Source organism: Acanthopagrus latus, chromosome 20 (assembly GCF_904848185.1).
Source record: "Acanthopagrus latus isolate v.2019 chromosome 20, fAcaLat1.1, whole genome shotgun sequence".
Taxonomy (NCBI): Eukaryota; Metazoa; Chordata; class Actinopteri; order Spariformes; family Sparidae; genus Acanthopagrus; species Acanthopagrus latus.
This window is the reverse complement of record NC_051058.1, coordinates 3,206,508-3,234,272: the sequence shown is the minus strand read 5'-3', so window position 1 is coordinate 3,234,272 and position 27,765 is coordinate 3,206,508. Positions and strand designations below refer to the sequence as shown.

At 42.6% G+C, this 27,765-nt stretch overlaps 1 protein-coding gene across 1 annotated transcript in view; it reads left to right on the top strand.

Annotated features, from left to right (window-relative positions):
* Positions 1–27,765, top strand: part of ca10a (carbonic anhydrase Xa) — a 224,576-nt gene that overhangs the window by 179,216 nt on the left and 17,595 nt on the right. The window contains exon 4 of the mRNA XM_037080344.1: positions 14,666–14,851. Within this exon, the coding sequence (XP_036936239.1) occupies positions 14,666–14,851 (186 nt within the window). The remainder of the gene's footprint in view (positions 1–14,665; positions 14,852–27,765) is intronic.

Here is a 27,765-nt window from a genome sequence, read left to right as displayed (position 1 = left end):
GTACAACAACCCGTCAATAGCATCAAATATTTATCGCTGTACCTGTCTTCCATCAAAGATATTGGCTGCCTTTGCCTGTCTTTGCCCTCAGGTAAGCACTACAATGTCAAAAAAGAGGGAGTGAAGAAAACTCTATTATATTTATTCACCCTCTCAACACTTGTACACTCTATACCTACATGTGACCTTGCAAGAATTGCGAGAACTTTTTTCTATTCGGGGACAAGATGAACTCTTTTGTACCCTTATTAAATTCCAAAACAGTATTTGATTGCAATCAACTTCCAAGATAGTAAATCCCCCCCAGATAGTACATTTCCTCCTTTCTGCCTTATCAGCTGTTACTTGATTTCCAGCAGCTGTTACTGACAGCTAATTTGACCGGCCGGCGACGGAGTGAAAGCTCCCGCTATGGCAGGAATGACAAAGAAAGTGATAGAATCAGGAGACTTGGACCCAGCGGAGGGCATGTGGCCACTCATCATCAAGCAGTAAGGTTTGGTAAGAAGAGTGGACTTCCAGTGAGGAATCCGGCAAGGAGTGAGTTGAGTAGAGAAGAAGAATCTCAAAGGAGCATGAAGGACAGAAGTGATCTGCTGAGAGCTGAAATTCAAACATAATATATTGTTGCTTTGGTTCAAATTAGAGTAGCCATCACTTCAGTGCACACAGGCAAAAAAAAAAAAAAGGTCTTCATGCACACAAGCAGCTCTTTGAGCTAAATGCTTACAACATGTTGATGTTTGACAGTCTAGTCATGAATTTTAGAATTTGTTAATCATGTTTACCATCTAAGCATGTCATGCTAGCAAACTCATAATTGCTTATTGGCACTAAATATAAAGTGCAGCTGGTAATGTCATGCAATTTGCAGGTATTTGGTCATAAAACAGGACACTGGAAAATGTTTTGGCCTGGTGATGATGCTAAAGGAGAAGTCAGGGATCACTATAATTGTCAAAATTCATCTGTTGGGAACATAAGAGTCTCCCCTTCATTTCATGCCCATGTAGAGATATTTCACTCAAAAACCAAGAATGTTGACCTTCTGATAAGAAAAGTAAGGGGTCCACTAAAGTCAATAAAATACATTGTCTGGAAACCATGGAAACTATTTTTAGATTCCATGCTAATCAACATCATTATTTCACTGAAAAAAGTTTTGATCTGCTGTACGAAAGTCAACACTAAACACTCCTCTTAGGACCACAAATAACTGTGCAAAATGTTATGGTAATCCTTCCGATATTAGTTGATTTTTGTGCTGTTAATTCATCCGTAAATATTTGCAGTGAGCACAATTTGAAAGCCATAATGGAGTCATGTGGAGGCGTGGCTGCGGTGGGATCGACAACAGAGCCCCAGCTGACAACCTGCGTCTTAATGGAATGAATGCATGAAGGCATGCAAATCAGATAAAATTAGTGCCATTAGTAGTACCATTATTCCCAAAATGCAATGGAGTAAAAGTAAAGATCTATCAAAAAAATCTAGTCAAGTACATGTTACAGAGTAAGTCATTGCTACCCACCTTTGCAAGTATGTTTAGTAGTACCTGCCCATGTATATGCAGATTTGCCTTTGTCGATATTTTGAGATGAACAAATAGCTTTCCCTGAGATTCATGCGTCCAACCCAATGGCACTGTTTTGGTTGGTGTTTGTTAGCAAGCTGTAGGTGTAAAAGGGCCTGGCTGCAGACTCGCAGAGTAGGCTTTACTACTTGACATGCGCACCTGAGACCTTTTCCCAACCCAAAAAAATAAGTTTTGGTGCCTCAACCTAACCATTTTGAAAGTGCATCATGCAGTGAGCCATGTCTTGTAGCCACTCTGAGTTTGTATATAGATCTACTTGTACAGATCTGTTTGTATGTATATATCACAATTTTGGACAGAGCCAATCTAGCTAAAGTATGTATGTTCATAACTAAAGTTAAAGAGGAAACAAAGTTATTTTAAGCCAAACCACAATATTTTCCTAAACCTAACCAAACTGTGAATGTATGAGAAGGTCATACACTCACAGTGAAGGTCTGAAATGGCTGTCACTAGGACACTGCAAGAGTCATTGTTTGACTGATTTTACCTGGTGAGTGCATTTCCCAAAATGTTGATCTATCATTTTTATATTGCTATTCCTTTTTGCCAGGCTATATATAGTGTTTGGATTTTCAGTTCTTCTGGGTGATAAAACGTTTTTATTTTACTTTTTTTGGTATCAGTTGGGATCTGAACCTGAGCTGTCAAGAGTTTGAAGTGAAAGTACAAACTTATATACAAGCTGACCTTCACACCCTCAGGCCTACTGTCAGTTGTACTTGTGTCTTCTTCATGAGCAGAAGGGTTTTGCATATTTCATACACAGAGCACATCATATTTTTTTTTCAAATTTCACAAAATTGTCTGAGAGCAGGAACGGCCGTACCGCATTCAGACCATGATCTGCGTCCAAATGAAGCGCCTTGCTTGGTTTGGAAACAGTCCAGGAAACCTCCTTGTCAACCAGGGGTGCTCGATCCAATTGATTTGGTTTGCACCCGACTGTGATTGCTGTTTTCTCATGAGTCCAAACAAACCCAACAAGGGGAGAAACTGCTCTGGGGTTCAAAGCAACTGCCCTAAAAAAAAAAAAACTGTGTATGACTGAGGTAAAGTTGAAATATGCCGAAAAGAAGAGCTGCAGAAAAAACAAAAAAGATATTACACCTTTCAAAAAAGATTATGTCTTTCAGAACTCACAGACTCTGTGATCCCCTGGTGACCATGATTGAAACGACTATTTCAGGCGGTACTTAGACTGGTATCCTGTATTAAAAGCCTCCTCTCCCTCCAGTCACCAGTTTTTATTTTTTCCTTGTTTAAGTGACATAAGAAGTTGTCTTGAAATGCCATCATCCTGATAGCCACGTCCGGGAGATGCTCCAACGGCTCTTTGGAAATTCACTATTCTGGCACGTCAGACGTCTCCAGATAGTCATGGACACAAAGACAAACATGTGCTTTCAGCCTAAGAATAAAAGGAATCTGCTCACAGCCTTAAAGGCTCAGAGTGCTCCCCCGAATTAAAAATGTAACATAATCACTTTCTAAAGCTACACATGCTCCCCTGACCACTTTCTTCTAATGTGATTTAAGGGGGAAGGATAGTCCCCTGATTTCAAGGAGGCTGTTAGGCTGTCACATTAAAAAAGGCTCCACAGCAGTTTTGGCGAGCCTTATTTTCTCAACAGCCGACAATTTAGTCAATGACTGAAAGGGGAGAAATGTATTATCTGGATTTTGCGCTTTGGCAGTAGTTTGATTCAAAGTGTTTGTGCGTTCAGTTTTGCCACTGCCCATTGCACTCTGGAGGAATCCCACGATCAAATGTGATTATGTCAAGGTGAATAACACCAGACTGTCGAGGAATCAGCTCTTCTACCTGGGCTGGTGCTGACATACAGTCATTTCTTGACGTGGAACATGATGCATTTGTTTTAATATCTAATTTTCTTTCAGAATCTGCACACCGTGAATGGTGACGATCTAGATGGGCAGTCATGCAGTTTTTGACGCTGCACACAACTTTTTTGTCATCGACACCATCATTTGTTAAATTGTAGTGAATATACAGCTGCACTGAAGCACATTTGTTTTTGCACAAAATGTGCATCAGTGTGTGTTCAGTCTTTCAGTTCAAGTTGAAAACACAGCCCAAGTACATTTTTATAAACGAGGCCCCTCAGGTACTGGAGACTGATTGGTTTCCAAATGTTTTACAGGGTCTAATTAATTGCTTCTCACTCCACCACTGGGTTTAACAGCTTTATGTCAACGGTTGAGAGACTCTCAGATGAGAGATGGAGGGGCGCTTGGACATCTACTGTGGTCCATGTGTCTGATCCAGTGTTTTAGCATCATGCTTCAGTGTTATCCCCGCCTCTTGCTGTTCTCTGAGCATCTACCAAAGCTCCAAAATCAGCAACAGAGATGAGCGTAGAGGCATAGATGCCCCATTGTTGGACATCAACGCTATTGTAATCAGCAGAAGCTGTCATTGTCTTCCAAAACGAGCCATGTTAGCATTCCTGCTGTGGCGTCCCACTGACAAGGGGGCAGGGGGGTGTATTGGGATTCAGACAGTATATCTGTTGATGTTTGTCAGGGCCTTCTAAAATGACCCACATGAGCCTATAAACATGTAAGATGGCTCTTCTCAATTTTTTTTGTTGTTAGGGTTTAGTAAGAGGTTGATTTTTCACCTTGCTCCGCTGGTGGTAGCGCTTTCCTATAACCTGTGGATCTGAATAGCAGAAGTGAATCAGAGATGGACAGTGTTAGACAGATGGTTTGTCCAATCACCTGCCAGTTAGTTTTAAGTACATGTCCTTTTTTTAAACACCTCTCAGGGCTCATTTCGAGATGGTTGTGTGTGACAAACCATCTGCCACGTCATGTTGGACCCTATTGTAGTAAATTCAAAAATATTAACAATGATCGTTTTTTTTAAGGAAAAAGCATTGTCAGACCGTGTAATCAAGGGATTTTCTGAATTGTTCCCCACTTCTTGTCTGGTGAACAGTTTGATTAGAGCAAACCAGCGAAGCTGTTGTTTTTTTTTTCTGCCGAGGACAGAACATTCTCTTGAAATCTCTTTCCAAATGCTTCGGATTAGCGTTGAATCGCTCTCATCATGTAGCATTACTGGAACTGCTGCACTGAAATGTGTGTCCATAACTCCAGTGAGCTGCAACCCACACAGTCCTGCTTCGACTGAATTCATCACAGCCAGTCTTTTCTCTCCCCCCCTTTTTTTCTCCTCTCCCTTTCTTCCCCCTCCCGCCCTTTTGTGCTGTGCTCTGTAGCGTCGCCTCTGTCTCTATCCATTCCATTTACTCTCCACATCTGCACACCTTAATGAAAGAGCACCAGTCGTCTTGTATTATAATCAAATACATTACACTTTCACCATGATTCAGTGCTTAGCGCTGCAGGCTTTTAGAGAGGACATTAAAACCCATCTGATGGTTGTTAAAGCACGTGTGCATTTCATAATTACTGTCTGATATATTCATGCGGCTTATCACCATTTCCAGTGCTTCGCTGTTTTACCCTGTACAGCTGCGAGTGTGCTACTCTGACATATTTAAACTTTGCTTAGGTGTACGATTTTCTTCCAGCCTTAACCCTCTTTTTCATTCGGTGATGGTGGCTTTTGTATTTAAAATGCTCAATAGAAACAGGGCAATTCTGCAGTCTAATAGCTGAACATATGGAGTAGTTAGTGTAGACTTCTTGTAACAAGGGGTAATTTACTCTATTGATCTGTATGCTCAGATAATGATGATGCTCCTTGTGTTTTCTCATTACCGGCATGCTACTGCTGTTTTCTATCATGCGTACCTGCCCGCTATGGTCAAGTCTGCCCCAGACACTCAACAATCTCCTTTATGACTTGTTTACGTTCGCCCGGAGCTATTACCGCTAATGTGGTGGTGCGTCGTGAGCATCGCTATCTGTTAAGGGAGGCCTGTCGAGCAGCGCAATTGTCCTTTTTGGCTCCATCGCTCCTGGAAGCCTCGTAGAACAAATTAAAAGCATGCTTAGGCTGCTTGAACGCGGTGAGGTGTATTGGGGGGGTTGGGGAGGGGTTATAGGAGATGCACAACATTGACATATAACATGAGGTACTATTGCAAAGGGTGGCACTTTGTAATTTACACTAATGAACAGGAGAAAAAAAAGCCTTAATATACATTACACACATGCATGCACAGACCAGCAGTGCGTTCCTGTATATTGCTGACGGCTGTGATCGCTTCGCACTCTTGTGCATCTTTTAATTGGAACTGTGCTGTGTGTGTGTGTGTGTGTGTCTGTGTATGTCTGTGCGAGTGTGAAATGTTGTGTCAGCTGTCAGGCTCAGTACTAACGCAGTTTGCTTTATATCAGTTTCCATCTAAATCGAGCCGTCCTGACAGCTCCCTCTGTCTTTTTGATATGTTTTTGATACACTTGTTGTGATGAGTGGATGTAGCTGACAGTACACACTAGACTTGTGTGTGGATGAAAGAAAGCGGGTTTGTGTGTTGCCTAAACAACGAAGGAACGCCACAGAAGGGACATCTTTGTTGGTCCTCATGGGTAGATTTCTAGGGTGAAGGCTCTGGTTTGGTTATAGGGCTGTAGGGTTACAGCTGGGCCAATGTTTGAGTGAAGTTAAGTTATGGGTATTATAAAAATTAGTGAGGTTTAAGAGAAGATGCTTTAGGTCGGTATAGACCCTTTCGCAAAGCACATGTTATGAAGGATAACATATTTTTCTGGTCATTTTCACAAGTTGCAATGTTATGACATAACCAAGAGTATCATTAATTGCGGTTCCTATTGCAGTATACGCGTTGATGCACAGCCATCTATGAATGGTTCACTATGACACTGGAGAACTTACAAATGTGTCTTTTCGGGCAAGTTCTAAATCTTTTTCCGTGATTTCTTTGTGGATTTATGCATGTTCATCCTGAGATTGTGATATCCTGAGAAAATATTGGTGAACAATCTAATTATGTATCTATGTGTATCAGGCCTAGGTGTCATGGTCTTACAGACACCAAGTTGGACTTCAATGTCAATGTAAACTGCAGAGATCAGGTAAAGCACCTTAATTACTTCCACAAGCTGTGTGTCACATCCACCGCTGTGGCTGCAACCGCTGATCGTGTCAATAGCTGATGGGCAAAATCAGCTGTCAAACTACAGCAACTACCTTCCCGTTGTTTTCAGAACAAACTGTCTGTACCTGTCCTTCTCACCTCGTACAGCACCTCTGGCCCACGTCTCTCTCTCCACATGGTGTGTAAGGCCTTGGCAGGAACACACATTATGATGGGGCTTTTTCACTGAAGACATTTTGACATGTCGCAGCAGGAAAAGGCGCAGGTGTAAATAATGGATTGAGGAATGTCTGAATTTCATTTACCTGCTTCAGTTTCACACCGCCGGTGTTGGTCATGCTGGCTCCCTGTCGCACTGTCATGGCTTACCGGGACAATCGAATAGAACGGAACCGTCGCTAATGGTATTAGCTGCACCTGTGCTCCTTCTACTATGACGAGAAAAATGTTCATATTGTCTATGGAGAGTACAGCGACAGAGGCGCAAGCTTACCCACACTGGCACGAACAGGGGTGATTGGAGATGTGAGTTTCAAGGTTTCAGTCTAAAAATATCCATTATAGCTGCTTTAAAGGAACAATGACGCAATGTGGGGCTTACGAACTTAATCAGGTTCTTCACTTAATACTTTTGTTACTGTCAAAACTCCCAGCGCCAAAATCAATAATATGAAGACCATCACTCAATACTTCCTGACTCCCATACCCTTACTGTTGCATATGGACAAAAATCTTTGGCACCACTGTGGCAAGGAAAACCCCGATCGCTAACGCTAGGAGCCAGAGACAAACACAGAGTTTAGCGTCAGAAACAAACAAAAGATGTTTCTTTCCGTCGTTCCTGGCTCCCTTGCAGCTCCAGCTGCAGTCTGAGAAACGACGCTAAGAATCAAAATTTGCCCCAAAAACCCCAATCTTGGTCCTACAATAAAAAGGATGGTAAATCGCTTAGTCTCCTGGCTGAAGAGTAAACACATATCAACACGGGGAAAAATTTGGACACAACATCGAGTGAAGCCACTCCATTCAATCTTGTTTTACCTCTTGTTTCTGTCACTCCCCCTCTTCTCCTCCTTTGCCTCCTCTGTCAACATTGTTCTTCGTCTTTTGCCGGGAGAGTTTCCAGAGCAAGTCCGGTTGTTCCATCATTACCTGGGGATAGCTATGATAGCCACAGGGGAGAACAAATCCTCCTCCTGTTTTGGTTGCACAGAGCCAGGCGAGCTCGAGCGCCTTAATGCCGTGAAGCGAGACCTCGTTTATTCTGGGGAAATCCCAGCCTGGTGACAGACCAAATAGCATAGTGGAAAGGGGGATTATAGGGAACCAGTCCAAACGCAGATGGTGTCATCAATGACACGTTTAGGCAGGAAAAGATTTCCACCTTTAACATCTCCAAAAATTCTATAGTTTCAAAAACGCTAAGCAATTTTCCTGAAAACACCTGGTCGCAATAGTTTTTGTCAAACCAAGTTATTACCTAAAATGAAACCAAAGAAAACATAGTATTTGTTGTGGGACTATTTTCAACTGTGGATTAATCCACATTTGGTGTCCTAGTGGCAGCAGTGTCCATGGTGATGAAGGAAGATGTTACCCAGTAACATTACCCGGTGTGGCCCGTTGATGTGTGTTGTATGGATTTGGGGCAACAATGGAGCTGTGTGACACAGCCTGAAAGCCCCCAAAAAAACCCACTCAGTTTCAGGCCAGATGAAAGTCAAAGTCCATCATGAGGTGAGCAACAGAACCTGTATATTGTTTATAGCAAAACTCTTAACAAAAGTCTGGAGGGCAGGAAAGCATTTCCTGATGTGATTTTGAAGCCATTAGTCTAAACGCGGAGACGGACTAATCAATATAATAGTCTAACGCTGAGACAGGAGAAGAGTCGGACAGCCGCAAGTGTTTTGTTGATTGTCTCACTGCCGCGTTTATCACAGCTCAATATACAAGTAACTCATAGTCCTCTGCTTATCTGACAGGCTGGGTTTATTTCCATGAAAAGAGCACAAAAAGAAAGCAATTTCCAGAAGCACATTCAGCGCTGAGAATGAAGATATGAACTTCACAACCCGCTTGTAATAATTACTCCACTACTTGCAGAAATGTTGAGACTCCAAAGAATAATGAGAAAGCAGACTGGAATATAGTGCTTTTGCTTTGTTTGCAACCTTTCCACCACACTGACTGGATGGTAATTGTTGCAGCAGAAACATGACAAATGAAGTAAGCAGGTTTTATTCAAGAGAGTGTTTATGTATTCCTCGAGCCTGGCTCCCGCCAGCTGGCTAAATGTAGCTAAGTGTGATCTCTTTCAACCCCCATCTCAGAAGATTCACTGTATTGTTTCAAATATGAATGATTGTTATTTTCATTTTATCTCTGAAAGGGCTTTTGTTCTCCAGCAGAGTCTTGTTTGCCTTTTCCAAAATCACCATTTCGAAAGTTAATCATTTGCATATCCAAGATTGCATCACGTACAGCTCGCTTTTATTTCCCCCCCCGTCTCTGAGTTTCTCTTTTTCTGTTTCGCTGTTGCGAGTGCTTCCCTTCAGTAGCCGGGGATTATCGATCCCGGAGGATGAAAGAACTACCAATTAGAAAAAGGAGCAGCTTTTTACTGTACATGCTCTCTCAGCGGCCGCTCTGTATCTCGGTTTCACTGTAAGACAAACATGATTATTCTCCTCGCCTTTGTCATCCCAACCACACTTCACTACCCGCGCCTCCCAGCAAGCCTCTAGCCATTTACCCTGACAAGAGCAATCAGCCTGAACAACAAGATATTGGTTGGGGGAAAAAAAAAAAAAAAAAAAAAAATTGTCATCCTGTGCAATGAGCGCACACTGCTCCCTATATGTCACAGTCACATGAGACAATAGTGTGAGGATATAAGGCTGGAGAAAGTCTATATTCCACCTGTGTTATCTCTTTTTTTGTGCATCGTGAATGTGCCGCGGAGCACGGGCGTCCACACACTTTTGTCCACTTTTGGTTGTCGCTTTGTTTTTCATGGGCCACTTCATGATGATGATGGACCATAACGTATAGGTGATCAGCTTTTGGCAACAGGTCCTTTCTTTATCGCTAACATCTTGTCAGACTCCAGGAATGCAACTTTATAACTTCTAATCCACTGCTTTGGTTGAAACAGTTTTCGCTCCGGCTACTCTGTCTCAACAGATTTACTTTGCTCCCCTGAACTGGACTGTACAAAGTCTCAGAGAACGATGGAGTCCAATTACAGTACCGAGGTGGTTTATGTTTTCTGATGGACAGATACCAGTAGCTTCATTACTAAAGCGAGCACTAACTGCTGCTAACATATCGGCTGTAAAGTAGCTGGGCGGCCGAGTAAGTGGTCGTATTTGCTGGACCAAACCTGAGAAGAAAACAATCTTGGTACTCTACGCTCTGTCACCAGGCTGACCTCAGTCTACAGGGAGGTTGTCTTCTGCCATCCCAGTCCGACCTTGTTTTCCGGGAGCTGGACAGAGTCTATGACCGATAGCTCCATGGCTCCATCTAATGCAGATTCCAGTGTTATTAGCTACTTTAAATGGCAATAAATACCCAGAAAACGTCCCTCCCTTGCAGCAAACAGTGTCCATTTTGCCTGGATCTAATGGATGTAAGTATATCATATTTGATACTGGAATAGGCTTGATTGAGTTGGGGCCTTGGAGGAGGTGTAAGCTTTACCAAGAGCCATTCTACTTGAAGCAATGAATGCTCTCCAATAGCCACTCACCTTTAAACTCTGTTTTTGGTCTCCACCAACTCTTGCGAATATGATGTGGTTCTTTAGCGCCTAAATGCTGCGCTGTCTTCACCAGATTGTGGCGAACTATGTGACTATGTAAGGGTTAGACCTTTCTCACTGAAAACAACTGCCTGCTTCTGAGCATAACGAGGCCGAGGAGAGCCGTGATACTATCCATACAGTAGCACTGCAGTCTGTGAAGAGTTGGTGATCATTCTCTGCAAGTGAAACCCTCCACAACACACAAAGTCATCGGATGAATTATTAAGTGCAGCTCTTGTTTTTGTGATCTAATCATAACTCAGGTCACATCAGGTCACGTGGTTAATTTCTGCTACAGTCATATGTAATGGTTTTAGAAGGCGCTGACAAGCAGGCTGCATTATTTTAGCTAACTTATCCGTGTCCTTCATTAACAGGCAGCTGGACACTGTTTTCACCGACTTGTTTTAGGAGAGTCCACAGGCCTCGCGCCACGTTAACTCATAAATAATAATAGCCAGCTGGGGACTTGAGGGGGTCTGGTCCTTTAAGGGGGTCTCACCTCACCCTTGTCAGCTTGCCAGGAAACCTGAAAGAGTTGCCTTCTCTCGTTACCTTTTTCCTCCTCAGGCACTGAATCCAGCCCAGCTCTCTCTCCTCCTGCCTCCCCATACTTATCTCCTCTTTGCATTGCTCTCTCTCTCTCCCTCTCCCTTTCTCCTTTCAAATCATTGATTTTTTTTTTTTTTTTTTTTTTGAGCATCTATAAAATATTTACAGTTTGTGGGCAGAATTCTTTCTCTGGGAATTTGGGGGGGTGGGGGTGATCATTTTGAAAGCAAGTGGTAAAAGAAATGAGGGAGAGAGCGGAAGGGAAAGCCAAGGGAGACGAAAGAGGAGAAAAGAGAAAGAGGCAGATAAGAGAGATGGAAGTCCACCCAAAGTCGTGGCGCGAATATCAATTTTTCACTTTGAAACAACTCCGGATTATAAATAAATAAACAGGGCTACCGATAAAGATCGTTATTCACGGCTTTTGTAATCGGCTACCATGTTTCCCCTAAAACCTCCCAACGCATCGATTTTGAATTTTTCCTGTTGATTTCACCCCTTTTTTTTTTTTCATCTTTACCTCTCGCCTCTCTTTCTTTGAGGCTCCAATCTCTCTTTTCTTCAGTTGAAGTGTTGTTGCGGACTGCAGCATCGCCTATCCCTCCCGATCAGATTGCTGCCTAATTAAATAAAGCCCTCAGGACTGTTCCTGCGTAAGCTTCTCTTGATGGTGCAGGCTTCAATGAAAACTTGAATTCCTAAGCTGTCAAAAATGCAAGACAACAGCTTTCCCTTATTACTGAAACCAAAGCTCACACGGCTGAGAAAGACTTCAAGAGAACCTGATTTTCTTCATTTGTGTTTAAAGCTCTTACTAAACAAGTGACTCACGACTGTTAAATCAGCCAGAAGACAAAGACTGAGGGGGGAAAAAAAACACCCTTCAGAATAACAGCACAGCCTTGAGAAAGTTTTTTCACTGAACCAACATCCTTTCAAGAGTTTGTTTTCTTGCATAATGCTTGGCGGCTCTTTCATTTTTGCATCCAAATAAACCAACATCCAATGATTATTTTACACATTCTGACCATAATATATGATTTGAGCAATGATTTGTGTCTGCCTAAGATAATTGCTTTGGACTACTAGTATGCAACATCAAATACCTGAAGACAGAAGACAGAAATGTAATGTATTCCCAATCAGTGTTAATGAACACGAGGAAACATTTTTAACCAATCTAACAGACTGCCAAATTGTTAAACTTTCAATATAAAGGTTTTACTTTATATTGAATTAATCAGGAAAATGTTCCACTGGCAAATCATTTTATTTCCAATTTCCTTTCCAGTCATGGCAACTTAAGCATAGCCGAGATGTTCAAGTCATGTTCTACTGGGGGGACCAAAAAAAAACAAACTTAATAATTGTTTTTTTTTCTATTGAAGCTTTTCCATTTCTCTTTTTGATGTTTCCTTTATCTTATTCCCACTGCCATTTTAAATTGAATCTTTGCAATTTAAACTTTCAGTCTGAGCATTTCCGTTTAAGTTTACGCTTATGAACAATTCTCTAGATGCTTCAGTTCATTTACAGCCTAATTATTCTAGTCGTATGATGAAATAATCTTTCTTTAATAGATCAACAATCAGTGGGCTAATGGTTACTTTTAATCGTGTTTGTATAGTTTACTCAGTAACATAACTGAGGTAGACGGGGAAATGAGATGATGTAAGAGCGAGGCAGTCTGTGCATTTGTCCTTCTGTATATGTGTCTAACTGTTACCGGATGTTTGGAAAAATTGTGCTTGTGTTTTCGCCCATACATGGAAAAGAATTGGTGCACTCCTGGCAATGAGCGTTGTCCATATTGTCCTCTACACAACATATAGATGCACAGGAAAAACACCCTTCTGGGACCTCTCGTCTGGGTGGGGAGTAGAAAATACATAAACATCGTAATTGCTCCAACACCATCAGCAGCACCCTATAAAAACACCAAATAGATTTTTAAAATCTAAGGGAGACACCCCCCCCCAAAAAAACAAAAACCTGTGTGACTGCGAATATAATGTTTCAGAAACACAGATGGATTTCATCATATTCTTAGAGGCTGTTGATTTAGCCCGAGTTAAGACGGCAGTCAGCCTTCGCTGGTGTGATCAACAGCCGGAATATCTGCAATTCAGTTCATTTTTGTTTCAAATAGTTAGCATCTACATAAGCATTCATCCCTGTGGTTCGTTCAGCACACAACAAGAGAAGCTGAAGCTGCTGTAAGCGTTTGTCTTCCTGTCCGCTTTGCAGTTAGCAGCCCCCTCCCTTCCTCTCTTTGTCGCCACATGAGCGGGTGGCGATAATCATCAGACGTGGCAGCAAACAGGAGGATCCTGCTCTCTGTGTGTACAGAGAACAGGCCAGAATGGACCGCCTCTTTATAGATCTACCTGACCCGATTGGATAAAGTGGGTAGGGACACCAGAAAATGTATTATCTCTTGAAGGAGAGACACGGGTTACTGACCAGACTCTATGACCATAAGTACTGTGGGAATACAGAGCAATTTAATACGTATTAATATAAAATATATCACTTACAGCAGCTTTAACATCGCAGTACGCGACGCCCATCAAGCGGACTACTTATCCATTATCAGCATTAGAAATAGCCTTCACATCAGATCGAGCCTCTCCAGGAGCGTTGCCTGACATCACATGCAGTGTCGACTATACTCGTTATTGGAGCTATATTAGCCTTTCAGTGAGGAGATCGATGGGTTCTCATGTTATTAAAATGCAGAGTTTCTGTCAACTCTGTTTGTCAGCGTTTAACAGTAGACGCTACCGTGATGGATGAGTTTTCTCAGCAGTGAAAATCTTAAAGGCTAGAAGACGATGCTCAGCTACCTGCAGCCTCCTCAGCCATTCCAGTGATTAATACTGGATCAGGTTCAATTTAAACCTCAGTGGATCCTCAAAAAGAAATCTAAAAGTCAGTCAATTCAGTCACTTTTTTGTTTTGGTTTGGTTATGGTCATAACATCATGACATTTCCCCTCTCGGGCTAATGTTACACTATGTGTTAGCATTAACCATTAGCCAGTATTACCACTTGAGGCAAGCACTCTTTTACACACATCAAGCGAGTCTACGTTAACTGACCTGTTTGCTGTGGTTCAGATAAACAGGCTGGTGTTCCTTTGCGGCGTGAAAAGCGAACGCGTCTGCTGATCAAATGATCTGCCGTGAAAGCAATTTCCCAGTCTGCTTTAAACAGTGTGTCTATGTATGCAAGACTGTGTGGTAACCATGGTAACCTTTATGTGGGTCAGCATACGAATTGCAGGAGTTGTTTCCTGAGACATGAAACAATAACAGGAGGTTAAGAGGTTGTGCATTTTAGAAGTGTATCTGTTTACAGTCTGTGGTAAGGACATTCATCAACCATTTGTATTTCAACATGAGGAACAGCAAGTTGCATCATGGCTCCGTGTGAACATGCCGCCAGTTCACTCGACCTCATGTTTGGCTCCTTTTGAAATGGGTCACTATAAACGCACACAGAATAACAGCTACAATGGATAATTGACGGTTTTGACTTTGAGGTCCACTTCGAGGCTTGCTAGTTTGACTATGTCCTACTTGTTTATTCTTTATTCATATATTTTTATGTTCTTGTGCACTCAATTTTGCCTTACCTGTTCTTCTCCAGGTGGGAGGGACTATGTACAACACTGGCCGCCACGTCTCTCTGCGACTGGACAAGGAGCATCTGGTTAACATCTCCGGAGGGCCTATGACGTACAGCCATCGTCTGGAGGAGATCCGGCTACACTTCGGCAGCGAGGATGGCCAGGGCTCCGAACACCTGCTGAACGGACAGGCCTTCTCTGGAGAGGTGCGTGCACTTTGTGCGAATTACTGTATGAGCGGCCAAGAAAGCCGCACAAAGGCAAAGCCCAAAGACTACACGATATTTTGTCTGTTACGATGGTGATCAGATTGGGTGATTAAAGAGTCCTATATTCTTGACATTTCTCCCAAACCAATTTTATCTCTCTTACCTCTTTAATTTTGCCACGATTACAGGTGTGCACGAAAGAACACTCTGTGCTCCTATTGGTCAACACTTGGACAATTGCACCCGTTGTGGGTGGCAAAAACTTCCACGGTAGACACGCCCATTAACTCAGTTGTAGGGTGAGACCATGAGGTGGCGTTTCCCCTACAAAAACACATACAGCATAGATACCCTTTAAATCTAAACCATATCTTTCTAAACCATAACATCTCAATGGTAAATATTACACTTTGATCCCCCTACATTTATTTTAAAGCTTTAGTTAGTTTAGTTAGCTTTGGACATACTGGTTACTTTACTTACTTTAATACCTTACTTACTTTGAAGTTGTAGGTTATATTACTGTAAGCTAAGCCACAGTTACAGATATTCAAATTAGTTGATCCTTAAATAATTTGTTAATTCAGTGATGAAAACGAGGAGTTTGTGTTTCTTTCGACTGTTCAAGCGCATGAAATCAGTCAACGAAGATATTTCTGTTCTGTTTAAAATGTCTCTCGCCACCACACCTCAGTAGCTCAGTCGGCAGAGCATGTGACCCACATACAGGAACCCCGCAGAGTCCCGGGGTTTGAGCCCGACCTGTGGCGTGTCATCACCCTTCCACCCGTCATCTCCCAAGCCTCCCCGCCTAGAGAAATTAAACATTTACCCACCCCTCCGCGACTTCTTTTAAACTTTCATCAGAGTTTTTTTAGCCTCCAATTTAATGGCCAGGTTAAGGCAGTTCGATCAGAATTTAGAGAGGTGCGTATGGTATTTCTCACTCTAGGGGTCTGTCTAAGCTCTCTGTGTCGGTGGACGCTCGCTGACGAAACGTGGGACAACACTCTCTAGTTGATTGGGCAGCTCTGCAGCGGCCAAGATGAGCACGAGGGCTGGGAAACCTGCTGAAAAGAGGGTGCTAATTGTTGTTCTTGTCTAGCGACACTGTAGTTAGTAGCTGCCATGCACTGGATTGAAAACACTGACCAGCACTTGTGATATTGGCATCATCACAGCAGAGAAACATATCCTGTTTGAATTAGGCTCTTGACCATCTGAAAGCAGAAACTAACAGCATGAGTGTTTGGTTTTTAAAGGTAATAGCATAAATTGGTCCTTGAGTCTCCATTTGAAGTACCTTTGATTTCAGCCTCTCCGTCATGCATTTTCGAGTGAACTCAGTGGATGCTGAAAAAGGTTTTCAGACGCCTAAATGAGCCAGTATTCTCTCTAATCTGCAGACAGTCATGCGGCGTTCTAAATGAGCTTATACACATGACGGCTGCAATGATTTGCATCACTTCTTCCAGCGGGAACAAACTTGTCTTGGAGATGACAGTTCAACATTTAGCTCCCCCTACACACACACACACACACACACACACACACAAACACATACACTCCATCCTAACGCAAACTTGTGCATGAGCACACACTGTCACACACTGCTACTCTAACATTTTGTCGAGTGAAACAATTAGCTTCCCTGGCTTTGATTGTTCAACAAAATCATGAGTCACTCACGCCGCTGCATTCCAGCGCCGCCATTATATGAATAACCAATTTGTGTGGCAACAAAATAATTGCAGTCTTGACAGGCAAATTTATTATAATTAATGATAATCATTTATCCTCCCACAGAGTCTGAGAGCTGATATTCAAATCATAATAAAACAAGTGTTTACTGCGTCCTTCAGGGCGGAGAGAGTTGTAACCTAAGCCTGAAAGGACAACCCCCCCCCCCCCACACACACACACACACACACACTCGCGCACAAACACATCACTGTGTCTCGAGGCTCCTACTAAGACTTGGTGTTTTTATTTCACCCCTGCCTTCAGTCACTGATTTGCCCTTTGTGCGTTAACACTTCGTTGGAGGAGCAGAGTCGTGGAGAGGAGAGGCTCTAAAGAGCCCGTCGCTGAAATCTGAGATCTGATGTCACACTGTTTCCGTGTTGCACACAGAAACCCTAAGGCGGGCAACAGAGGGAGATGTGGCTCAGACAGCAAGCGATTTCCACTGGGAGCGGTGGAGCAATATGCCTTCAACATACATATATATGCTGTGCGTGGTCATAATTGCAGATGTAAATTCCCCAAAGGTTGCTCAAATCCCAGATTCCCAGACAAACAGAGAGAGGGCATGACATCAGAGTCTTCATTAGTGGATATTCTCTTGTGAGTAGAGTTTTCACACAGCACAGTCTGCAGGATGAAAATAAAGGCAATTAATATTTCTACAAACTTCAGATTTTCCTACAGTCCATGTCATATCACACTGACACTGCATGGAGATGAGCTGACTTAATATCGGGAGAAGGCTGCCACACCAGTGAACGCGGTCTGTGCAGTGTTTCAACATTGACCACGACGAATCACGGCTCTTAGACATTTGTAAGTGCGAGACGGCCTGTCACATTCCAGCCCTTGAGGGTAACGTTAGCAACTACTGTTGATGGAGGAGATCTAAAAAAAACATCTCACCTCCAGTTCTCACTGAAGAACAGAAAGCCTGTGATGACCACGTCTGCCTCTTCATCCAGACTCGTTTCTTGCTTTTGTTTTTTGTTTTTTTTTCATTGCGACGCACAGCGAGTTGTTGCACCACTAATTGATTTCAATTCGACTGCTTCCAAATGAGATCAGGTACAACCGAAGACACAATCTGACAAACACTGACGGAAACTAAAGTAATTTGGGCAAAAAAAAAAAAAGGCTTTTATCTTAATTTTCATGCATTTATTTAGATTTTTTTACTTTCCATTTTTTGTAGTTTAGAAAGATATCTGAGGTCTCTCTCCAGCATGTGGTTCAGACCTATTGTGTATCTGCTCCCAGTCGCACTCTGCATGCAAAGAGGTAATAAAAGACGTAGTTTCGGCAGGATAGTTAAGTTAGCTATGCTAGAACTGTCAAACTGCAGGGAGAACGAGGCCAGGAAAGGTTGCTAACAGATGTCTTTTTTTTTAATATCCCATTCCCTTTTGCCATGTCCTCCTCACTCAAACAACTGTTTTTGAGCAAAATGGCAGCTTGAAAAAACATCCTCCTCATCCTCCACCACCTCCCCCCGGTAGCCCATCCCCAGCCTTTCTCCGAGCCAAAGCCGTGACTTCAAGGTTCAACGAGATGTTTCATAATTGAAAATGCAGAAAATTCGCCCTTTCTTTTGCTCTCTCCCTCTCTCTGACTGTCTCTCGCCCCATCTGCAGATGAGTGGTGGCTTTGCATGTCCTTGAAACGTGAACAAAAAGAGGAATACAAAAAAAAACCTTTTTAAAGCAAAGCATCCTTCTGAAATGGCAGCCTGTGGGAGGATATACATATATATATATATATATATACATATATATATATATATATATATATATATATATATATATATATACATATACATGTATGTATGTATGTATGTATGTATGTATGTATGTGTATGTATATATGTAAATATATATATATATATATATAGATAGATAGATAGATAGATAGATAGATAGATAGATAGATAGATAGATAGATAGATAGATATAGATATATATATTCACACATGACACCATACCCCCATAGATACTGTATATATGTGTTTGTGTGTGTGTGTGTGTGTGTGTGTGTGTGTGCATGTATATGTGAGTGGGTGCATTCACACTCCAAAGCACTCAGCCTTGAATCACCCCTTTACACTTTTATATTTCCTAGCTCATCATGCTTTCTCTCTGCCTTACATTTTGCTTGACAGTGTTTGTGTGTGTGTGTGTGTGTGTGTGTGTGTGTGTGTGTGTGTGTGTGTGTGTGTGTGTGTGTGTGTGTGCATGTCCATCTACATGTGCACTTACATGTGCACGTAGGAAAAGAAAAAGAAAAAATATCAAACAGCAAAAAGCAGCCATCAAATGAAAAACATCTCTCACATGGAAGAAATCTCCCCCCCCTACACACACACACACACTCACACACACACAGTCATAAATGTCACATGAAATAAACTTACGATAACATAAAAGTCACCAGCATCACCACAGTCAATATATTCAAATATATGACAAGATTTAGACTTTGTTGGGATTAACCAGCACACTCTTTACATGTATTTGTATTCATAGGATTTGTTATCAGCTCATCACATGTGGATACATTTATGTTGTTGGCATTTCTTTCTGTACAAGTTTGTTTATGACAACATGCATCTCTGTCATCTGTCAAAGGATTCCTCGCTGAATCTGACTGCGCTGTACATTGTACTGTTTGGCTTTGGTTCCCCTTCTTGAACAGAGCAGCTCTAAAGCACTTACTGATGATATTAGTAATGTGTAAAGGATAATTCTGGCTCATGAAACCTTGGATCTTATTTCTATTTTGATGTATTTCACATCAAACACACACACACACTACACACAGTACAGTGCAGTTTTGAGTTCTTGGAAAACTGTCACCAGACGAGTTGTTCACAATAATCAAGGTCGCCTGAAACAACTCTACAGAGCACCAGGTCAACGTTTCCAAGTCGATTTCAGTGGCCGCATTCTCCAGAGTTAATGCTCTCCAAACTGACATTCATATCATATCAATAATTAAAGCTTATTGACTTCATTGTTTTGAACAAAGACCTTTAGGAGTTAGATCAAGCAGATTATGAAAAACAAGGCTTGCAAGTTTGTCGGCTACGCCTGTTATTTCATCGTGTCCAATTACGTTGGCATTTAGTGGTTATGAGGTCAGAGGTGATATCAGCAGTTGGATACGCAAAATTGAAGGACTCAGATATGGATCAGGAATGGAAAAAACGTTATTTCTACTAGTGACAATTGTATTATTTAACTTCACTTTCTCACTCAAATTGAGGTTTGGCTAACCTTTGTTTACAGCCAGTAAGATCATCTCACTGCCTCCTCCTAGCTGAACAATAGGAACCCTGTCAGTTTCTCTTCCTCATTCACGGCGCTCTGCTGTCAGAAACAAATTAGCTAGTGGAAGTGCGTTGGCTAGCATAAGCAAATCTCGCTCTGCCTTCCTCGGTTCCGTGTCCAAAGCGTTTTAATTCTGACAGAAAAGCTCTGGCGGCCGAGACAAACAATTTTATGTTGACGCTAGCTAGGTCGCTAACTTAATGCTACATTTAATTTTTAGAGGGTTGAAGCTCCTGTGAAGCTTGCAACACACAGGATGATAAAACGGACAGCAGTCATCGGTAACAGTCAGTGTTGGACTGCTCTTCTCCCGCAAATAGACTTTTCTGTTTCTGTTACAAGATGCTTTTGTCACGTCTGGTGAACAGTAAAGTTATCTGAATGGCAAACTGACATTCAGTGCGCTAACCTTACGCTATCAGAGCCAATTTCTTCCCCTTGCTCATTACAAGTCTTTCTAACCTTTCAATATAGCAACAAAAAGTTATCAGTGTAAAGTTATGCTACTGATGGACTGCCCTCTAGTGGACAGAATGTATAACAGTATAACACAAATATTCATAACAGCCTAAACTTGAGCATTGAATATAATGTGAGTATTAAAAAATCATATGGCATTAAATTCAAATGGGATTACAGAGGAAGACTGACAGCACCATGTGACAGTGCATCGCCATATCCTTCAGCTTCCCAGTCCAGCACTTTGGCATATGTTATGTAGTCCGTTGAAAGTCTGGGAGACAGGACATTTTTTCACTTGAGTGTCTAAGAGTGCAATAAATGTTTGTAGTTGAAAATAATACAATGAAAATAAGAATCTTGTCAGGGACAAAAATCGTGATTCACATTTTGCCAGGAACTAGTTGCTGGGTATTCATCTCTGGATAGAATGATTTAGATTTGTCAACCCAAAATACTAATTTATTTTGCACTTTTTGGCCCCCAGTCGAATATTAAAATCAGTAATGATACATTCCAGTATCAGGGGGTGAATTTATACCGTGTGTGTGCATGTGTGTGTACATGCATGTGTGTATGTGCGTGTGTGCGTGTGGTGTGTTCAGCTCTGCTCTCCTGGAGCTGCTCCAGTCTAATCTGAAAATTAAACACCTTGGTCTTTTAATAAGTGCTAAAATATTCCAAATATTATTCATCCACAAGGTTGGCTCACCTTTATATAAACTCAGAGAACACTGAGCCACCCTATTATTGTCTGATGGAATAGCACGTCGCCAGACTTAGTCAGGTCAATCTCAAAAATCACTCCTTTATTTACACAGTAAGATTTGATCCCTAAAAATGCTGATCAACGTTCTAATACAAATATTTTTGTTGGCAAAACCATAAACCATAAGTGTTTGGATTTTCCTTGTTTCCAGGCAGCTGTTGCTGTGTTTCTTCCAGTCTTCTGCAGTGAATTTGAAACACAGGTGATCCATCAGATGTCAGAGTTATGTTGCAGGGTCATGCAGTGACTATATTGAAAACTCTTGGTGCACTGAAGGACAGGAAACAATCTTTACTTCAACTAGAAACACAACAAAATGACTTGATTAAATGTACATGGACAAATACACAGCAGTTAAAGCCTTTGCTAATACCCTAGATTGGCCCTTGAAAGCAACAATATGTTTCCCTCAGCAGCAGTGGTCTCATAAATACAAATCCCAGGTTTCTGTAACCATTTTTACTGATGTAATGTAGGATTACGTGCTAACTACAAACAAAACTCAGCACGTTATTAAAGTGTGGCATGCTCAGGTTTTTTTTTTTGCCGTTCAGCAGTCAATGTCTGCACAAGCAACGCTCACAACTAGAAGCCATCATGGTAACGTAACCTGAAACGGAGACAATACGACTTTGCTGCAACCTGCCACCAGCTAAACCTCTGACAAAATGTGCTGACTTTCATTATGAGCAAAAACTAGCGAGTTGACAACTTTGCTTATGCAGCCGATAAACTGGTAAGTGCAACAACGCAAGACATATAACTTAGCAAGTCAGCTAATATTACTTAACATTCAACCGCGACAAGTCCAGCTTTGCATCTGCAAAGTCGCTGCTAATGTCTAAGAGCCAGTCTGAGCCACTCTTGTCTCTCCTCGCTCGGTCACTTTTTTTCTCCTTGGTTTCCTCTGTCAGCATCCTCTTCAGTCTCTTCACCTCTGTCATGAGCTGCCAACACCAACGCTCCCTGGTGGTGCTCCAAGCAGCGCCAGCTCAGGTTAGCAGAGCAAACTTGTAGCTGCACATTTTCATGGATCCTACTTATGTTCTTGCAAGACCCACTCTCCTCCATCTGATTGGATGGCCATGTTGGTTGTGTCCTCCAATCTTTGACTCAAACTGTTATCTCACACGGTGTTGGTGATATCTGTTTCCGGCAGTTTTTTGAGCTGCAGTGTTTTGTGGGTATCGGACGAGTTCTTCGGCCTGCTCCTCCTGTCAGGGTCACTCATCCTCCATAGCCACACTTCACTGTCTATTTACTGTTTAATTAAACTACAAAAGACACAAGAACACATATTTCCACACTGTATCTCACAGTCTGGAGTTAATGAGTTGTGCTTGTGTCTTTTCTTGTGGTTGATTAAAATAAACAGCCAGCGGCATCATGGCTAACGTCGCGGACCGTGAGCTTAGCTGCTGAGTGGTGTGAATGCACCGCCACGACTGGCAGTGTCTCTGGTCTCGTTAGGTAAGGACATGCCAGGTGACGGAGCGGTGGCAGGGCGGCCTGGCAGAAGCCCGACTGTGTACTCTACCTAACGAGCCCAGAGACACTCTGAGAGTGAAGAGCGGCTACGGAGGATTGGTGACCTCGACAGGAGCGGCAGAAGACCGGGAGGGAAGCCAGAGAGATTGCGTGTTTATCCACAAAACAACAGCTCACAAAACCAGTGCCAAAAAAAGGCATTACCAGACCTACTGTGTGAGTCAGCAGTTAGAGTCAAGCATGGAGAACACAACAGCAAGGCCAACCAATCGGTCGGGAGGGGTGTGCGAGATCACAAGTGGGCTCAACAGTAACACTGTAGCTACACTACGCAGCATGATTTTTGAAATTGTTGTTTTAAGGTGAAATACTTGAATATTGTTGCCTTAAATACTTACTTTTTCTGAAAACAAAGCACAGTTGTGCTTTTCACCAATCACAAATGTGTGGTGACGGAAATGAAAAAAAAGAAAGAAATGAAAAAAAAAGAGCGCAATCTGAGAGCAATCATCTTTTAAGGAGCTATTGTGTGAATAACAGTAATCCATGAGAGCAAAGAAACCCCTCTATTATAACCCATTATAATACCGCCGTTCTAGATGTTCTGTTCTCTCATTTTCATTCACTTCTCACAAACATCAGATCAAAGTCTGCAGTCTGGAACATGATTGAAAAGCAACAATGAGCAGCTGTTCCTTTGCTGGCCTTTACCACCCATTATCAACCATTATTTCAATCATCACATAAATAGAAATTAGGATGGACAAAAACTTAAAATGGTGCATTCATATAATATTAGTGTAAACAGATTAAATTAGGATTACCCCTATTAAATTCAACAGAGAGTTAGCCCTCACGGGATGAGAGAGACACCCGCATTACGGAAGCGAGGATCTGGCTATATTTAATATAAATCTTGTTAAGTGTTTGAGAAGGATTCGCTATAGCCAGCTGTTCCAAACACTTTAAACCCCCATCAATCACAGACACACACCTCATATGTCCCCTTTCAAACACAGTCACACACGGAAAATCACATTGAGCTAATGTCACTGCAGCAGATTATCAGTCACAGAGCTTTTCACGGCAAAACGTGCTCTGTTTTATTTTCTCTCCCCCTAATTATCATTAATCACTATTAAACGGCAGATTTCTCCCACATCTGCACCTCGGCATCCTAATTGTGCGGAATCTTGGATTGGAATCAACGTCGGATCGTCACTCAGCAGCTTGTTCTGAGGAAAACAAATATGCAGAGAGAAACTGAAGAAAAGAAAAAAGAATCTGGGATTATGTTCAATTACCGATGTAACATGATGGGCATTAACATAAATGGGATGATTGCTGCCGGTTCTGTCGTGCCAGTGAGGCACCTGACGGAATAAAGGTAGCTATGTAGCTCCTTGTGCATAATCAGGGTGTGATTGGTGAGTGTTTTAGAAGGCCTTGTCCATTTGTTAGGTTTATGGGTCCATGCCCCAGTTCATCTGAGGGAGGGAGGATGGATGGATGGATGTCGAGATGGAGAGCGTCATTTCCACCCCAGCGCTTTTAAAGCCCCTCTCTCCGTTAGCGCTGAACACCTCTCTTCTACTATCGACTTGTTGTCGTCATATTTCCCTACCCTCTGGGGCCAGGCCTGCAATCATGCCGTAAAGAGGCTGTCAGGACCCCCATACACACACATCCACACACACACACACACATACACATTCCAGAGAACACTGGCCAGCCAAGCAAAAGTGACCCTTCACACCTAGGTCAGTGTTGGCTGAAACCTCTTCCGCTCACTGTAGCTTCCCACGCAGGTTTCATTGCAGGTTTAACCAACTGTGACTCTGGAGCCTAAAAGTGAGTGTCACTACTAAAGGAGCTGCTCACACACTGCTGAGCCAGCCCTTTTGGAAAGTTTTAGTGTGTACTTGAGTTGGAGACTTAAGCCTTAAGTTCATTTTCGAAGGCCCTGATTGACAAAATGGTCAGTTTAAAGATGTTCGACGGGATTAAACGAATCCCAGTTCAGCATGTTGGCATTACCTGGTCGCTGTCAGCTGGATTCACAAGATAGCATGATCGGGCTCACAAATTCATCTTGCCAGGTTTCAAAATGGTGCACTTGTGGCAGAACACACAGGTTTTGAACCACTTGGTGTCCAGCAGTACAACTGGCAGCTAGAGATGTAGTGACGACCAGCAGGATAAGATACTCTTCATTTGCAAACAACAGTGGCGGTTCATCAAGAGGTTAGCGTAGCTGCTATAGCATCAGTTATATCAGAAGTGGAGACTTTATTTCATTGAAAGAAAAAAAACAGAGTTGCATGTTGTGCATCTTCTGAATAAGCAGCAACAAGATTATGGTGATAATGCGGTCGGCATCTTCATGCCAAAAGTACGACATCTGGGAAAGCTCATGACACGCTCCAACAGCTGATCTGAGATGTTGTGGAGACAGGTCTCTGTGGACTCAGCAGTGTCTGATTTCACCTTGTTTGACCAGCCTGAGTCACATTTTGACCATTTTGCTGTGACCAGGCTTTAGCCAGGAGCAGCCTTTAACCACGCTGGATTAGCATGGCTCATATTCAGACTCTCTTCCTCCCTGGGGCGGTCCAAACAGTTGAGTGGAATGATCGCCAGGCGCCGAGGGCCGTGGTGGACTCAGAGTCTGCTGGTCTTTATCCAGAACACCCCCCTCTCTTCTCCAACAATGACGACTCTGTTCGGGCTCAGTCGTTATCATCTAATGTAATGGCAGCACTGCAGTTCAAGATTTAAAGATAATGATACAAAATATTGCCAAAATCTTACTCCTGAAGCTCCTCCCTGCCTCTACACCCTTCATCCCCTTTTGTTTACTTGCTCCTTCTTTGCCTCGTCATTCCATCCCTTTTCTTTCTCTCCCACTGTTCAAGTCTCATTTGCCGTCTTCCTTTATGCTTTCCTGGCATGGTTCCCTTCTTGCGACATCATTTTCTCTCTTTGGTCAAGCCTTTTTGCTGGGATAATGTGTTACCTACCGTAACTCAGCTGTCTGGCATCTGCACATTACTGACTAGTGAACGTCTGTGGCACGTATGTGTGTGTGTGTGTGTGTGTGTGTGTGTGTGTGTGTGTGTGTGTGTGTGTGTTGAAAGGTGAACCCAACAAGATTAGATAAGGGATTTGGATTTGATAAGCAGATTCAATATCGGATTCAAATTAGATCAAGTGCTATCGAACCCCAACCCTAATTTATACTAACTCTGTAATATCTGTCGCAACCTATCATGTGAGCCGTCTGACTCTGTCACCGCCACAATGCGTTGAATAGGCACCAGGAACACAGTGTCATGGCCGTATCCTAACAGGGCGTACCTGTGAGATGGGTGGAGGTGTTGCTGTATACACTAGCTGGCGTGAGAGTGTTAGATAAATGATGATGTGGTGGCTGCAGGCTCACAGGCCTGGCTAACATTCAGTGGCTGTTCTCTTTCGGTCTTTTGTCTTCAACTGTTTCTCCATCTAATTACGACCTCTGTTTTCCCCCTTTTTCGCTTTTCATCTCCCTCTTTCCCCCCCCCCTCCCCTTTTCCATTTGGCAGACGTTCACACTTTATTATGGCCCACGCTGGCCTTTTATTGCCCACCAGCAGCAAACTTTGTGCAATTTGTCATTGAGGGAGCGTGGATGAGTTCCTTTGGCTGCCTCTGCCACTCTCACCTAAAAATCTAATCAGATCAGCGCAGGGCCCTAATCGCTTCCTCTCTTGCCTTGATTGCATTTATAGACGTTCTGTCGCTCAGCGCTCCCCCAATCGAGCATTTCATAATTACTCTCCTTTTAGATTTGTTTATTTATACCCTCCAGTACAGTACTTGCCAAGCCTTTTTGCCAGTGAGTGAGGATGAGAAGTTTATGGACATAGGGAGGGAACGCATAAGAGCCTTTGGGGAAGATCTGAAAATCATTAGCATCCCTTTGTGCTTGAAATAAGTGCTTTACTGCTTTTATATTCAGAGCAGTCCATTGTGTGTATTACTATTAAAATAGAGAAGGCAAAGGCAATGAATTAGAGGCTTTAGGTTGTGACAGAATGGCTGTCAATTTTGCTGATCAAGGGAATGAGGAGTGATGACTTCATCATTTCTGTAACAACTTAAGGCAACTGTACTGTAGTCATGCAGAGCAGAAGCCAATCCTGTGAACGTCTCAGAGGCAGCAAGGGGTGGCATTTCAAAGCGTCTGTCATCCTGTCTGTCCTCGCGCCTGTCCTACCGACTCCTCGTCACATTTCTGGCCGAAAAACAGCGTCTGTCACCAGCAAAAACCCTTAACTCGCCAAGTGTTTGTGTTGGAAATAAATCACCGTGACGGTCAGACCTCCAGGCCAAGGTTTCAGTGAACTTTCCCCCAGAAAACAGCCTCCCTCCCCACGAATGACACAGTCAGGCAGTGTCCAGTCTACTGATGGCGATTATTTTATCATGTAATTCAGAGCGAAAAACTTTGTCACTTTCCAGGGTGTTTGGTGGGTCAGGTGGGTTTGGTTTGGATTAACAGGGAGGACACCGGGGAAACACCTTGAAAAAACACAGTAACTGCCGCCATCTTAACCGCCTTGTGGTTAAAACATAGAATGAAACATATATCAAGCAGGAGTTCTTACTTGTCCAGCAGAAAAGCAGAAAATCAGTTGATCTGTATCTTATCTACCGTAAGATCGCAATGTCAATTTTAGCAAATATAACAGCGCCGTGCTTGGAGACATCTGTTACAATACAACATACGTTAAGTCAAACTTTTTTCACAGGTGACCCTCTGCCATGTGTCTTCATCCCTGCTGCTTATGGAGTGGTGTTTTTTTTTTTTTTTTTCACGCAGCACTAAAGACTGAATATAGCCTTAAAGGTTGAGTCCATAGGATTAAGTGTCATTTCAAAGGTGTGGTTGCATGTTGTAATCAATGGAATATCTTGCATCTCACAATCCTCTATCCCCTATGGTCGCAGCTAAAAATATGGCAAAACACAAAAGGCCCTCTCTTGAGTCGGTGTCCAGTTTGTCCATTCTGAGCTACTGTAGAGACATGGCTGACACTGTAAAGGAGGACTTGCTATCTCTAAAAGTTATTAGTTTCAAC